Source organism: Microtus oregoni, unplaced genomic scaffold (genome assembly GCF_018167655.1).
Source record: "Microtus oregoni isolate MIOR12 unplaced genomic scaffold, Mior012 000114F_ref0000099, whole genome shotgun sequence".
Lineage (NCBI taxonomy): Eukaryota > Metazoa > Chordata > Mammalia > Rodentia > Cricetidae > Microtus > Microtus oregoni.
In genome coordinates this window covers 1,881,619-1,894,315 of record NW_024544743.1, presented here as the reverse complement: position 1 = coordinate 1,894,315, position 12,697 = coordinate 1,881,619, and the positions used below count along the sequence as shown (strand labels likewise).

Sequence of the window (12,697 nt, the reverse complement as noted above, 5' to 3'; positions counted from 1 at the left end):
ACCTGCGTCTGTCTGGAGCGGGAGAGTCATGGTGACTACCTGACTTGGCTTCTTTCTCCCAGCATTCTGTTCTGTCTACTCTGCCTACCTAATTTTCTGCCTATCAGGCCAAGCAGTTTTCTTTATTAGTTAACCAGTGAAAGCAACAGATAAGATACAAGACCCACCTCCATCATGTGAGGCTCTGCATTGTCTCCCAAGGTTACCTTCCTGTCAGAAGGCTGATTTGGGGTCCAGTGATCTTCTGTAGTCTTGGGTGCCGTCTTGGGTCTGGGGCAGGGCAAGAGGCGGAGATCCCTGTCTACTGGGTAGAACTGTTGGACAAATGTGGACCTTCTGCCATTCGCTCATGTGGATTGCCAAACCTTAGTCAGAAATAGCCTCCCTGTCAGTGTCTGTCTGTGGCATCCTGGCAGCTGTGTCTGCCTTGACATTTGTCCCTGCTGCGTTCCTGCCAAGCTTGTGAACTAGCCGGCAGCAGGGTGCATTTCCTTTGTGATGGAAGAAAAGATCTCTGAGCCCTGATGGAAAGGAAGCCACAGAGGCCTGCACATTGCTTTGTGCTCAGAGAAAGAAATGCCCGTAGGCACAGCTGCTGTGAGCCTGGGTGTGAGCCCTGCCTCTTCAAAAACAGAAGCACTGGGGAGGTAGGGGAAGAACTGGGCCTCTGGCAGGGAGACCCTCACTTTCAGCCTGCTAGGGTGCCCTGAGGTGCTGACAATGTCCTGGTTCTCCCTGTGTGTGACACTGTCCTGAGGGGACTGAAATGTCTACTCGCCCTAGATAGGGAACCAAAAACAAACCAAAATACAGACGCCACCAGAGTCCACTGCGGTAAACTGGTGAGTTTTACAATGTTGCGTACAGGAGCAGAACATGATTCAGACAGCTTTGCTTCTGCGGGGAACCACTCACCCATGTGATGCTGGCATCACAACCTTACTGGGAATGAGTGTGGAAAGTGGAATTGAGTGTTCCGGCCTTGCTATGCAGGATCACATGTACCCAGAGAACACACTGACATGGGCCCATGGTGTCCTCCAGCAGACAGCTGTGCACGGTCTGAGAGCATCATACAGCTGTGCACAGTCTGAGGGCGTCATACAGTTGTGCACGGTCTGAGGGCGTCATACAGCGGTGCACAGTCTGAAGGCATACAAGTGTTGCTTTCTCTACTTCACTTGGCAGAACCTGCTGGACTAGAAGCGGCTGTGGCTGGATGGCGGACTGCTGGTGGCTGTCCTGAGCAGAGGGTGGTGCTGCAGTGCAGAGAGGAGGCCTGGGGCCCTTCCCAAGGGTGTGTTAAGTCAGGAAAGCCCACTTGGCCTGGAGTTTAGACTATTGGGTTAAATAACAGGCCCCTGGGGCTAGGTCAGGTGAGCAGGACAGAAAGGTGGTTGTGTGTGTGTTCCCCCTGCCCCCCATTCAGGTCACTCTTGAAACGCCTGAAGTGAGAATAGATCCCAGAATGGGTGTGGCACACCCTGGTCCTCCACTGGAGTTGTGGGCTGGGCCTTCCTGCTCAGCCCAGTTGTGAAGGTGGGAAGATGTTGCTCTCCTTAAAGGCACACGATATCCTGGTAGGAGTTGCTTTGGTTGTGTGGTGCAGCCAGCCTGTGTGCACTTGGCTTGCGGACGCCCTTTTGTCAGAGAGCAGCCATGCTTTTCCGGCTCTTTGTCCCGGCCCCCCCCCCCCCCCCCCCCCAACCTCACAAAACGTCCATAGTCAGGAGGGAGACACCATTCGGCTCCTTGCTGTTCAGAACACTGGCTATATAGAGGTGCAGGAATCGGGTAGTCGTGAAGGCCAGAGGCTTTCATGTGGGGAGGGTGGATTTGCAGGCAGAGCTGCCTTAGGTCTACAGGTCTCCTATGGAACCTCTTTGGACTGCAGCCATGGAAAAGGAGGGCGGCCTTTGCTGCGCGTTCGGTGGTTTGGCTGTGGATTGCCGCGCATAGGCGCCTGCACCATGGGGTTGGCCCCAGCTGGCAGTGCTATTTCAGGAGGCTGTAGAAACAGGTCGCTGGGGGCATCTGATGAGCCTGTTTCTTTCCAATTGAACCACTCCCTCCTGGAGGGAGCCAGAGTGTTCAGACACCGAGGAAGCTCACTGAGGAGGCTCGAACCACCATGAAACTTTTCCTCCAGAGGTTACACAGGCAAGAAGGAATTGTGGGGGAGTCTTTAATAGAGCGGCCTGCAAGGGGAGCTCCAAGGTGCAGCTTTCCTGAATGCCTAGGTGAATTTTCAGTGAGGAGCCTCGAAGTCAGCCATGCTCCTGTAGTAGCCCCTCACTCCCATTGCTGTGACCCCCCCCCCCCCCCAGTAAAACCCCACAGTTCACCAAGCTAGGCTTGTGTTATGTTGGAAGTATGCGGTTTGCTCACGACTCCCCAAGGAAAGGGCCTCGGGACTACCTTGTCCCTGCCTCCTGTGTCTGTCTGGTCACCGTGGTGTGAGCTCCTCTCCATGATCCTTATCACAGTGACCTGCCAGTGTCTTCTGAAACCCTGATCAATGTCACAGTGACAGAGAGCCCTACACAACTCACCGTGAAAGATCAAGTCAGAGTTCAACCTGAAGGTCAGGAAAGCAAAACAGCCATCCATTTGCTCTTACCTCCATCTCAGTCTGAAAATGGTGATCCTGCCTCCAGGAATCTCAGACTGAGACTGTCTGAGAGCTGTCTCCTCCTGTTTTATATTCCTCTCTAGTTCTGGGACTAAAGGTGTGCACCACTACTGCCTGGTTTCTATGATAAACTAGTGTGTCTACTGGGATTAAAGGTGTGTGTCACCACTGCCTGGTCTGTAAGGCTGATGGGTGCAGCTGTTTTACTCTCTGATCTTCAGGCAAGCTTTCTTTATTAAAATACAAATGGAATATCACTATACCCTCTCATAAAAGACAAACCAATGAGACAGAAACACACCCAGTTTCCAGGACAAGAGGACTTCGGGAGTGAAGTCTAAAGACCCCGGTCAATGGCCCTCTTCATGCTTGAGCTTGGTGTGATGTTCCCGAATCGCTGTGTGGATGCGTGGGGAGGCAGGACATGCTCAGCTGCCGCCAAAGGAGACACCCAGGCTGTGGGCTGGCCACCTGGGCGTCTGCTGTTCTGAGGTCAGGCCCCTCTGCAGTGCGAGCTAATGTGGCCCAGAGTGTTTGTGGCCAGCTCTGACGTGGCAGACGGGAAAGCTAGAGAGATATTATTAGCTTCAGTGACTATTGTTGAGGAAAGTGAGTCTGGTTCCTGTGTCTGTGCCCTGGAGAGAGGAATCTCCATCTCTGCTGAGTCCTGAGGGAGGACGGGGAGGGGAGAGAACTCTGCTGCAGAGGCCTTCATCTCCCTTTCCTGTGCCTGCTTTCCCACGAGCCCCATCCATAGCTGCTGAGCCCAGTTGATAGCTCCTGGCATTTCCTGGAGACACATGGGAAGACATGCTGTGGAAGGGGGCTTTGTTGTTTGTAGGTTTGGGAAACAGCCATGGGAGATGAATAGCCTGGCTGCCCTAGACCTCTGAAGAGACCTGCCTGGTCTCAGAATCACAGACGTTTGCCTGCCTCTGCTGGGATTAAAGTTATGCACCACAACATCCTACTTTAAGATTTAATTTTTATAAATGTGGCAGAGGGGTGTGTGTGGGAATTGTGGGGAAATGTAAACAAGAAAGCACAGCAGAATGGGTTCCTTACATCAGACTTCAGTATTGTCAGCTGTCTCTCTCTGCGTGCAGTGCGCCTCTGCCCACAGTGTCTGGGGCTGCTTTACTCCATGAAGGGCTGAGATAACTGTAGTCCGTAAGACCATATGGGGTAGAAAATTCCAGTTGCCTCAGAGCTGTTCTAGCATATTCTCTTCCTGCGTTTGCGAAGAGAGGTACCCCAGTCTGCTCACTGCCAGCTCTGTAAGAAACACATGCACTTCATACAGGTCATAAAACCTGCAGAAGCAACTGGTTTTGTTTTTACTTCTTTTGGACTTCTGTGTCACGGAGGTCACACTTCCCCACATGGCTGTCCCCCTCCCCTCTCAGCAATGGAAACTACCTTTCTTTGGTTGTCCTGGGGCTTCACTGCTTGAGGTTTCTCGTGTGAGTGGAGTCCATGCAACAGTTTTTTATAGCCAGGTGATGGTGGTGGTGGTGCACACCTTTTATCCCAGCACTTGGGAGGCAGAGGTGATCAGATCTCGGTGAGTTCGAGGCTAGCTTGGTCTGCTGAGCTTGTTCTAGGACAGCCAGGGCTACATAGACTCAATTTTGAAAAACAAAAACAGACAAACAAAAAATTTCCTTTTGTGAGTGGCCTCTTCTTTCACCTAACCCCAAGTCTTAGAGGTTCATTTGCATTGTATGTGTGTTGGAATCTTCTCTTTTTTTCTTTTTGGTTTTTCGAGACAGGGTTTCTCTGTAACAGTCCTGGTTGTTTTGGAACTCTCTTTGTAGACCAGGTTGTCCTCAAACTCACTGAGATCCACCTGCCTCTACCTCTCAAATAAATGCTGGGATTAAAGGTGTGTGCCACCATCACCCGGCACTGGAATCTCCCTAAAGGCTATGCAATACACCTGTAATACACCTGTAATACATTTGTAATACACCTGTAATACACATGCAATACACCATGTGTCTGTCTGTCTACTCATGGGCTCTAAGATCACTTCACCTCCTGGCTGTGAGACAGACTGCAGTGAATGTGGACAGTTGAGAATCCTTTCTGAATTATTTGCATGTATATTTGGAGAGAGATTGTGGGGTCTGGGACAGATTCATCCATTCAGTTTAGCAAATGCATGCTTTTTTGCCCAGAGCAGCAGGAAGTTTGGCTGGGGAAGTCCTATTCCTAGAGTGGGCCTTCTTAGTCTCTCATTCTCCACCCCTCCATACCCGTGTAAAAGAAACACTTCTCTAGGAAATTGTCTCCGCAGTAGAAGAGTTTTACCAGTACCCTTCTGGGGACTTCCCTACCATTGCCAGATTACTCCCAAAGCAAGCATTTCCCGCACGCGTTCCTGTGTTCCTCTCCAGGCACGCATTCCTGTGTTCCTTTCCGGGCATGCTTTTCTGTGTTCCTCTCCGGGCACGCGTTCCTGTGTTCCTCTCCGGGCACGCGTTCCTGTGTTCCTCTCCGGGCACGCGTTCCTGTGTTCCTCTCCGGGCACGCATTCCTGTGTTCCTCTCCGGGCACGCGTTCCTGTGTTCCTCTCCGGGCACGCATTCCTGTGTTCCTTTCCGGGCACGCTTTTCTGTGTTCCTCTCCCGGCACTCATTCCTGTGTTCCTTTCCAGGCATGCTTTTCTGTGTTCCTCTCCCGGCACTCATTCCTGTGTTCCTCTCCGGGCACGCGTTCCTGTGTTCCTCTCCGGGCACGCGTTCCTGTGTTCCTCTCCGGGCACGCGTTCCTGTGTTCCTCTTCGGGCACTCGTTCCTGTGTTCTTCTCCCGGCATGCGTATCTCTGGGCACTCTGCCTTCCTGCGTTCCTGTCTGTGTTCATCTCTTGGCACACATTTATCAGCTGTCTGATTTGGCATTTGTCTTCCTTGCAGGCGATTTTAGTGGGTAACATCACCACAGGCGAGAAGCTCATCAGAGACCTGAAAGGTAAGTCCCCTCCCGCCAGCCCAGCAGCTGCCTCATGGGAAAGCCTGCCTGGCCCTGTCCCAATGCCTCACAATGGCCTCCCCTGGCTCTGTCACTATAATCTTATGTTAGGAGTAACCAAGCCATCCTTAATGTGATCTTATCTGTCCTTAGAAACTATTACGGTGACATTGCAAGTTGTGATGGACGTAATTCAGCCCTTTGGTTTATGACTCTTTAGGAAATACTGGGAGGGTGTGCTGAGTTTGGGGCACTTGCCTGGTGTTCACGAGACCTTAGGTCCAGTCTGCACCACCAAACAAGTAACGAAATTGGATGAGGGATGCTCAAGCTGAGCATCCCTGAGGTACGAGCCTCCGCCACCACGTGGAAAATCCTACGTCTGACCTGCACAAAATCCTTGTGCACTGTGCCCTAATCATAATTTTACTGAAAATAAACCTTCACTAACCACCTAAAAATATAGTGTAGCACAAAATCCTTGTGCAAAGTTAATTTTGAGCTGCGTATATAAAGCACGTATGAGGGCCGGTGAGGAGGCGCAGCAGGAAAGAGGCTTGCTGCCCAGCCTGATGACCCGAGTTTGATCCCAAGGCCACGTAGTCCAGGGAGAGAACTGAGCCTCACAAGTTGACCTTTGACCTCCGCACATGCGCAGTGGTGCACATACAAGCACAAAGTCTAATAGTTAAACATTTTAATAGAGATTTCAAATAGGATCGAGGAACAGGTTTCTGTGGGAGAGATGGTTGGCATCGTGATGGCAGGGGAGGGGCTCTTCTCTCTCTCCCCTTCTACTCCCCTCTATGTCATTTGTGCTGAGTGTGGTACTGTTGTGTCTTGTGTGTCTGAGTGGCAGGACAGCCACACAGAGACCAGTGGAGTGATTTGTGTCCTTGCCTTAGCCCAGCTGAAGGCTCTGCAGAGCAGTTATGGCAGATTGCAGCAGGACATCTTCCAGTTCCAGAGGAACCAGACTAGCCTGGAGAAGAAGTTCTCCTATGACCTGTGAGTGTGGCTTGGGATGAACCGCACCCTCTGGGGAGGAGGGTCTGGGTTCTGAGCATCAGAGGCCAAGGACAGAGTCCAGGCCACTCACTCAGCCTGGCACAGAGCTGGGAGTTGTTGTATAGAGCATGTGAGAAGGGACTCAGGGCTTCTGGGGTGATGCCCTCTAGAAATCAGCATTCCACCTGGTAAGTATCAGCCAGCAGGGATCGTTATACAGAGTAAGAAAGGTGTGTTTGTATGTATGTATGCATGCGTGTGTACTTGGGTATGTAGCATGGATCTAATTGGTCTCAATAATAAAACCCCAGAGTCAGATATTAGGTGTTGAAAGCTGAAAGATCAGAGAAGCAGCCAGCCACTAAAGTTTTGACCTCTACAAAATCATCAGACTGAAAGGCGAGATGCTGTCTCCACCTCCCTAGTGCTGGGATTAAAGTCATGTGCCTCCCAAGTACTGGGGTCAAAGGCATGAGATCCCGAGTGCTGAGATCAAAGGTGTGAGCCACCACTACCTGGCTTCGATGGTTAGTGGCTTAGCTCCACCCTCTGATCTTCAGGCAAGCTTTATTTGTTAGATCACAAAATAACAGCACACAGGTGCATTGGGTGCACACACACATACACGCAAGCAGTGCTCAGCAGGATATGAGTTATCACTGTACCATAACATTTACATATCAGAAACCCAATAATATAAAGCACAGTAGGAACGTTACCTCGGCAATTCGAACACTTAAAAACTGTCAGGCGTGGAACTGGAGAGTTGGCTCAGTGGTTAAGAGCACTGGGTGCTCTTCCAGAGGACCAGGGGTTCAGTTCCTCAGTTCCCAGCACCCACGTGGCAGCTCACAAGCATCTGTCACTCCAGTTGGTCTTTCACCTGTCTGTTTAACCCACACAGACATTGACATGCATTTCAGAAGTCATAAGGAAACAGGCAGGACCTGACAAAGCAGTGCTCCTGGAAAAGGTGAAGCCACCCAGGAAGGGCCAGCATCCGAGGGGATTAGACAAGATCACTAGATGTCCCTGAACCCTAGACTCACCCACTCCCCTCACCCCAATCTCTGTTGTGATAAGCAGCTTTGGGGACACCCAGACCTTTTGTCAGTAAGGGCAGGCACGCTGTCTTCCTATCTTTCTGAAGGGGAGAAGGATCATGGCTTCACAAGGTTTCTACAGAATTGACAGTGACTGTCCAAAGGACAGGTGCTCCCGGAGCCCTGCAAAACATGTTTCCCATAAGTTGTACACTTGTGGATCTAAGAATCTGTCAACTGTATATTTACTTTCTAATATTTGTGACTCCAACAAGCTTCAGAGTGTTTCGTCATTTAAAGGTATTTGGGGTTTTATCCTTGCACAGGACACTCAGTGTAGGTTTGGCTTGTCACTAGCTGTACATTGCCAAATTACTTGCATTCTTTCTTATTTTATTTTGAAATGGGTCTTGCTGTGTAGCCCTGGCGACCCTAAAATTTGTATAGATAGGACTGGCCTGGGACTCATCATCTCCCACCCAAGTGCTGGGATCACTACACAGTACTTCCTCGCTGCTTCCTAAGAGTAAGCGGGGTATGCAGACCCCAGAAGCCCAGAATAATAGCTGCCTCACACATTCCGGCTCACAGAATGCCCATGTCCTTTCGAAATGCCAACAACTTGCCTGATGTCCTAATTACTTTAAACCCAATCCTGTAAACAGCATGAAGTCTGGACCACATTAATACCAGGGCAGGTGCTGAACACTGCATCCTCAGTAGGCAGGGCAGGTGCTGGGCACTGCATCCTCAGAAGTAAGCAGGGCAGGTGCTGGGCACTGCATCCTCAGAAGTAAGCAGGGCAGGTGCTGGGCACTGCATCCTCAGAAGTAAGCAGGGCAGGTGCTGAGCACTGCACAGTCAGTAGGCAGGGCAGGGGCTGAGCACTGCACAGTCAGTAGGCAGGGCAGGTGCTGGGCACTGCATCCTCAGAAGTAAGCAGGGCAGGTGCTGAGCACTGCACAGTCAGTAGGCAGGGCAGGGGCTGAGCACTGCACAGTCAGTAGGCAGGGCAGGTGCTGGGCACTGCATCCTCAGAAGTAAGCAGGGCAGGTGCTGGGCACTGCATCCTCAGAAGTAAGCAGGGCAGGTGCTGGGCACTGCATCCTCAGAAGTAAGCAGGGCAGGGGCTGGGCACTGCATCCTCAGAAGTAAGCAGGACAGGTTCTGAGCACTGCACAGTCAGTAGGCAGGGCAGGGGCTGGGCACTGCATCCTCAGAAGTAAGCAGGGCAGGTGCTGGGCACTGCATCCTCAGAAGTAAGCAGGGCAGGTGCTGGGCACTGCATCCTCAGAAGTAGGCAGGGCAGGTGCTGGGCACTGCATCCTCAGAAGTAGGCAGGGCAGGTGCTGGGCACTGCACTGCATCCTCAGTAGGCAGGGCAGGGGCTGGGCACTACATCCTCAGAAGTAGGCAGGGCAGGGACTGGGCACTGCATCCTCAGAAGTAGGCAGGGCAGGGGCTGAGCACTGCATCCTCAGTAGGCAGGGCAGGGGCTGGGCACTGCATCAGTAGGCAGTGGCTCTGTATGAACACTATGGTGGCCTTGAACTGAGATGGATACAATCTCACTTGTCCTATGCATTTTCTCTTGGGCTGAAATGTCATTGTGCATCACGTAACTGCTATATTGTGACAGTATAATGGCACAGGACATGAGTAGACACTCAGCACGAGGAGACATGGTTGGACTGGGCAGTATCTACAGACGTTTTGCTCTGACTTGAAGGACAGTGTCACTGGAATCTATTGAGTAGAGACCAAGACACTGCCAAATGTCCCATAATGCCCCAGATGGCTCCCACAATGAAGCTGTGTCTGGCTCCAGACATTCACAGTGAGCCTGGATAACTGAGCTAGTGATATCAAAACATGACACACAGACAAATGTGAAATACCCTAGACTTAGAACCTTCAAAAGCTCCTTGAAGCCAATATTTCCTCCAAACCAGTGGTCTTGCTTGATAAGTGTTGACCCAAGTTTTCAGCCTATCAGAAGTCAGCTATGGGCTAGAGGGAGGCACGTGGGTCCCAGTTTGGGCAGCGGCTGTTGTGCTGTCCTGGGTTGTGTGTGCATGGAGACACTTGTACTAAGAGGTGAGCAGCCTTGATGGTCGGTCTTTCTGCTGTGACGGCTCACTGGTTGTGCTTTAGGGCCCCTGCTGCAGAGGCAGGAAGCTCTCAGACGTAAAGGCAGAGATCAATGGATGCCAGAAAGAGATAGATGTCCTTAAGTTTCTTAGAATGAGAGATCTGTGTGTTTGAGAATCTGAGAAAAGATGTAAACACCTTGTTAGCAAATTTGTAAAGTGTATAAAATTGTTCATCGAGGAATTGAGAGGTTCTGACCAAATCCAAGGTTGTCCAATTAAAACAAGATTTATTAAATATCAGCCAGGAAGATAGACACTGGCTAGTCAACCACCAACTGACTGGGAAGATTTTCAATGAAGTCTTTGCTTCTTTCTCCTGTCTGAGGTTCCTGTTGTCATCCAGTTCCCTGCTGTGTGTGGAATGTTTTGATCCACTGATGCTTTTTGATCTGCCATCGGGTATGTTCCGAGTTAGGGACCAAGGCCCCAAAATGTTTCCAACCCAGGAAAGGCTGCACAGAGAGAACACTGCAGTCTTCAGAAGACTTGAGTCTTTCTCTTGGTTTTAGCTGTAGAAGGCAGCAGAAGCCTGTTAGCGTCCCTGTTTGCTAAGTAGGTGGTTTCTGCTCTGCCCCTCTGCTGAAATCAGGCTCGAGCCTCCAGTGTATGTCAGGGGCAGCTCTCTGACAGCTAGACTGATTGTCAATCTTGATGCTGCCCAGAGTCCATCCCCACCCCACAGGCTAAAGGAGTCAAGCTCCTCAGACTGCTCCACAGTCACAAGAACTGGGTGTCCCTCAGCCTCTGCGGGTTGGTTTACAAATTCAGGGATACCTGCCATACTCCTTGGTAATTTGCCAGGACAGCTCACTGAACTGAGGACAGCTTTACTTACCACTAGGGTTTCATTACAAAGGCTGTGATAGGTGAACATCCACAAATGGCAGAGTTATAAGGCAAGTCTGGGAATAGGGGACTTACGTCTCCTGTGGACTCAGGGCCCAGCCTTCTGGTGCATCTGTATCGTTACCAGCCCAGAAGCTATGAAACCTCAAGGTCTAGAGATGGTAACTGGGTTTGTTATGTAGGCGTGGTTGATGAAATCATCATTCACATGGTTGAACCTTCCAGTCCCCCTCACTTCTGCTAGGCATGCAAGTGTTACAACTCGAGGGAAAGGTATCCTGACTTTTGGGAAGTCAGGCTCTGTCTGAAGCTGGGGTGCAGTGGGGTATGGTCTCCCTGAAGGATGTAGCAATTCTGTTTCTCTCTGAGACGCCATTACAAGATGCTTCCAACACCAGGAAATCACAGGGGTTTTAAGAATCTGTACTGGCAGTGTTTTTAAGTGTGTGTGTGTGTGTGTGTGTGTGTGTGTGTGTGTGTGTCATGTTTATAGCAATATAACAAATCTAGAGTGTGGTTACCTTTACATTCTTCCCTGTCATCTAATACTTGCAAGTTCCCTTTTCAGATTGTGTCCAAAGTAGGAAAGGGCTGTTCTGCCTTCTGCATGGACTGTGGGTGTGGGGTACAGCAGGGAGTGCTTGGGATACCCACACATCCTTCCACTTGCCTTGACCAGGAGCCAGTGTATCAACCAGATGAAGGAGGTGAAGGAGCAGTGTGAAGAGCGGATAGAAGAGGTCACCAGAAGGAGAAACGAGGTAGCCGGTTCCAGAGATGCAGGTGACAAAAACATCCAGCGTCAGCAGGTAATTTGGGTCTGTTTTGACTGGGTGTCTGGGAGCTGCACCTCCTCTCCTCAGCATTTTGTTCTGACCTGTGTCTCTGTTCTCCCCATGGGTGTGGTTCTCTGTGATACAATGGAGCAAATCCTGGTACCAGGATACCCAGACCTGACTGTGGACGCTGGCCCCTGGGCTAGAGCTAGCCTTTACCATCCCTGCCCCGTGTGGAAGAAGCCGATGCTATATGGCTGTTTGAGGCTGCTGAGGTCGAGATGTGAAGTGCTGTGGCCAGGATCAGCCTGGCCCCGTGGCAGGGTCCAGAGTAGTGGTCCCTCATGAGTTCTGACAGCAGAGCATTTTTCTTTTCACAGGATGAACTTGCTTTCACTGAGTTTTTTCATTTTAATTAATTTATGAACTAATTCATGTATCTTTTATTCTACTTACTTTGGATTTAATTTACTAATTTGTTTCATGGCTTCTTAAGGTACAGTCTTGACTCTTGGCTACAGATCTGAAGATCCCTTTCTCATGTATGCATCCAGTGCTACAAATACCTTTTTTTTCTTTTTTTGGAAAAAGCATTGTTTTTACTGCAGCTTATGAATTCCAGTAAATTGTTCTCATTTAGACGAAAATATTTTTGTCTATGTTTTTTTTTCAAGACAGGGTCTAACTATATAGCTCAGGCTGTCCTGGAACTCACTCTGTAGTTCAGGATGGCCTCTGACTCACAGAGATCCACCTGCTTCTGTCTATGAAAGTGCTGAGATTAAAGGTGTGACCAAAATATTTTTAAACTTGAGACTTTTAATCTGTGCATTATTTAAAAGCATGTGCCTTTAATCCACACATTTAGGGATTTTCCAGATATCTCTCTATTTCTGCTTCCTTGTTAATTCTTCTGTAATAGAAGGGGAGACCTGATGAGGTTCCAAGTTTAAATTTGCTATGATGGAGTTTTAGCCTCGAATACATTCTGTTTTGGTGAGTGTCCCCTGTGAGTGAGGTGGATCCTTTTCCTTTGGCTTCTCAGAACTTTTAATTTCCCTGCTGTAAACGGAAGTTTCTGTCCTGCCTGGTCCCGCAGCCATTCAGTTCCAACAAAACACAGAGGCTTGTATTAACTATAAACTGGTTAGCCCACTAGCTCAGGCTTACCATTAACTAGCTCTTAAAACTTAAATTAACCCATAATTCTTATCTGTGTTTAGCCATGTAGCTTGGTACTTTACTCAGTGAGGCATTCTCATTCTA

The 12,697-nt window shown here is 49.9% G+C and overlaps 1 protein-coding gene across 3 annotated transcripts in view; it reads left to right on the top strand.

The window, feature by feature from the left end:
• The window catches only part of LOC121443889 (Golgi membrane protein 1-like), a 39,299-nt gene that overhangs the window by 16,130 nt on the left and 10,472 nt on the right, over positions 1–12,697 (top strand). For all 3 annotated transcript variants that reach the window (XM_041645637.1, XM_041645638.1, XM_041645636.1), the window contains exons 4-6: positions 5,551–5,605; positions 6,511–6,613; positions 11,335–11,464. In XM_041645637.1, the coding sequence (XP_041501571.1) occupies positions 5,551–5,605; positions 6,511–6,613; positions 11,335–11,464 (288 nt within the window). The remainder of the gene's footprint in view (positions 1–5,550; positions 5,606–6,510; positions 6,614–11,334; positions 11,465–12,697) is intronic.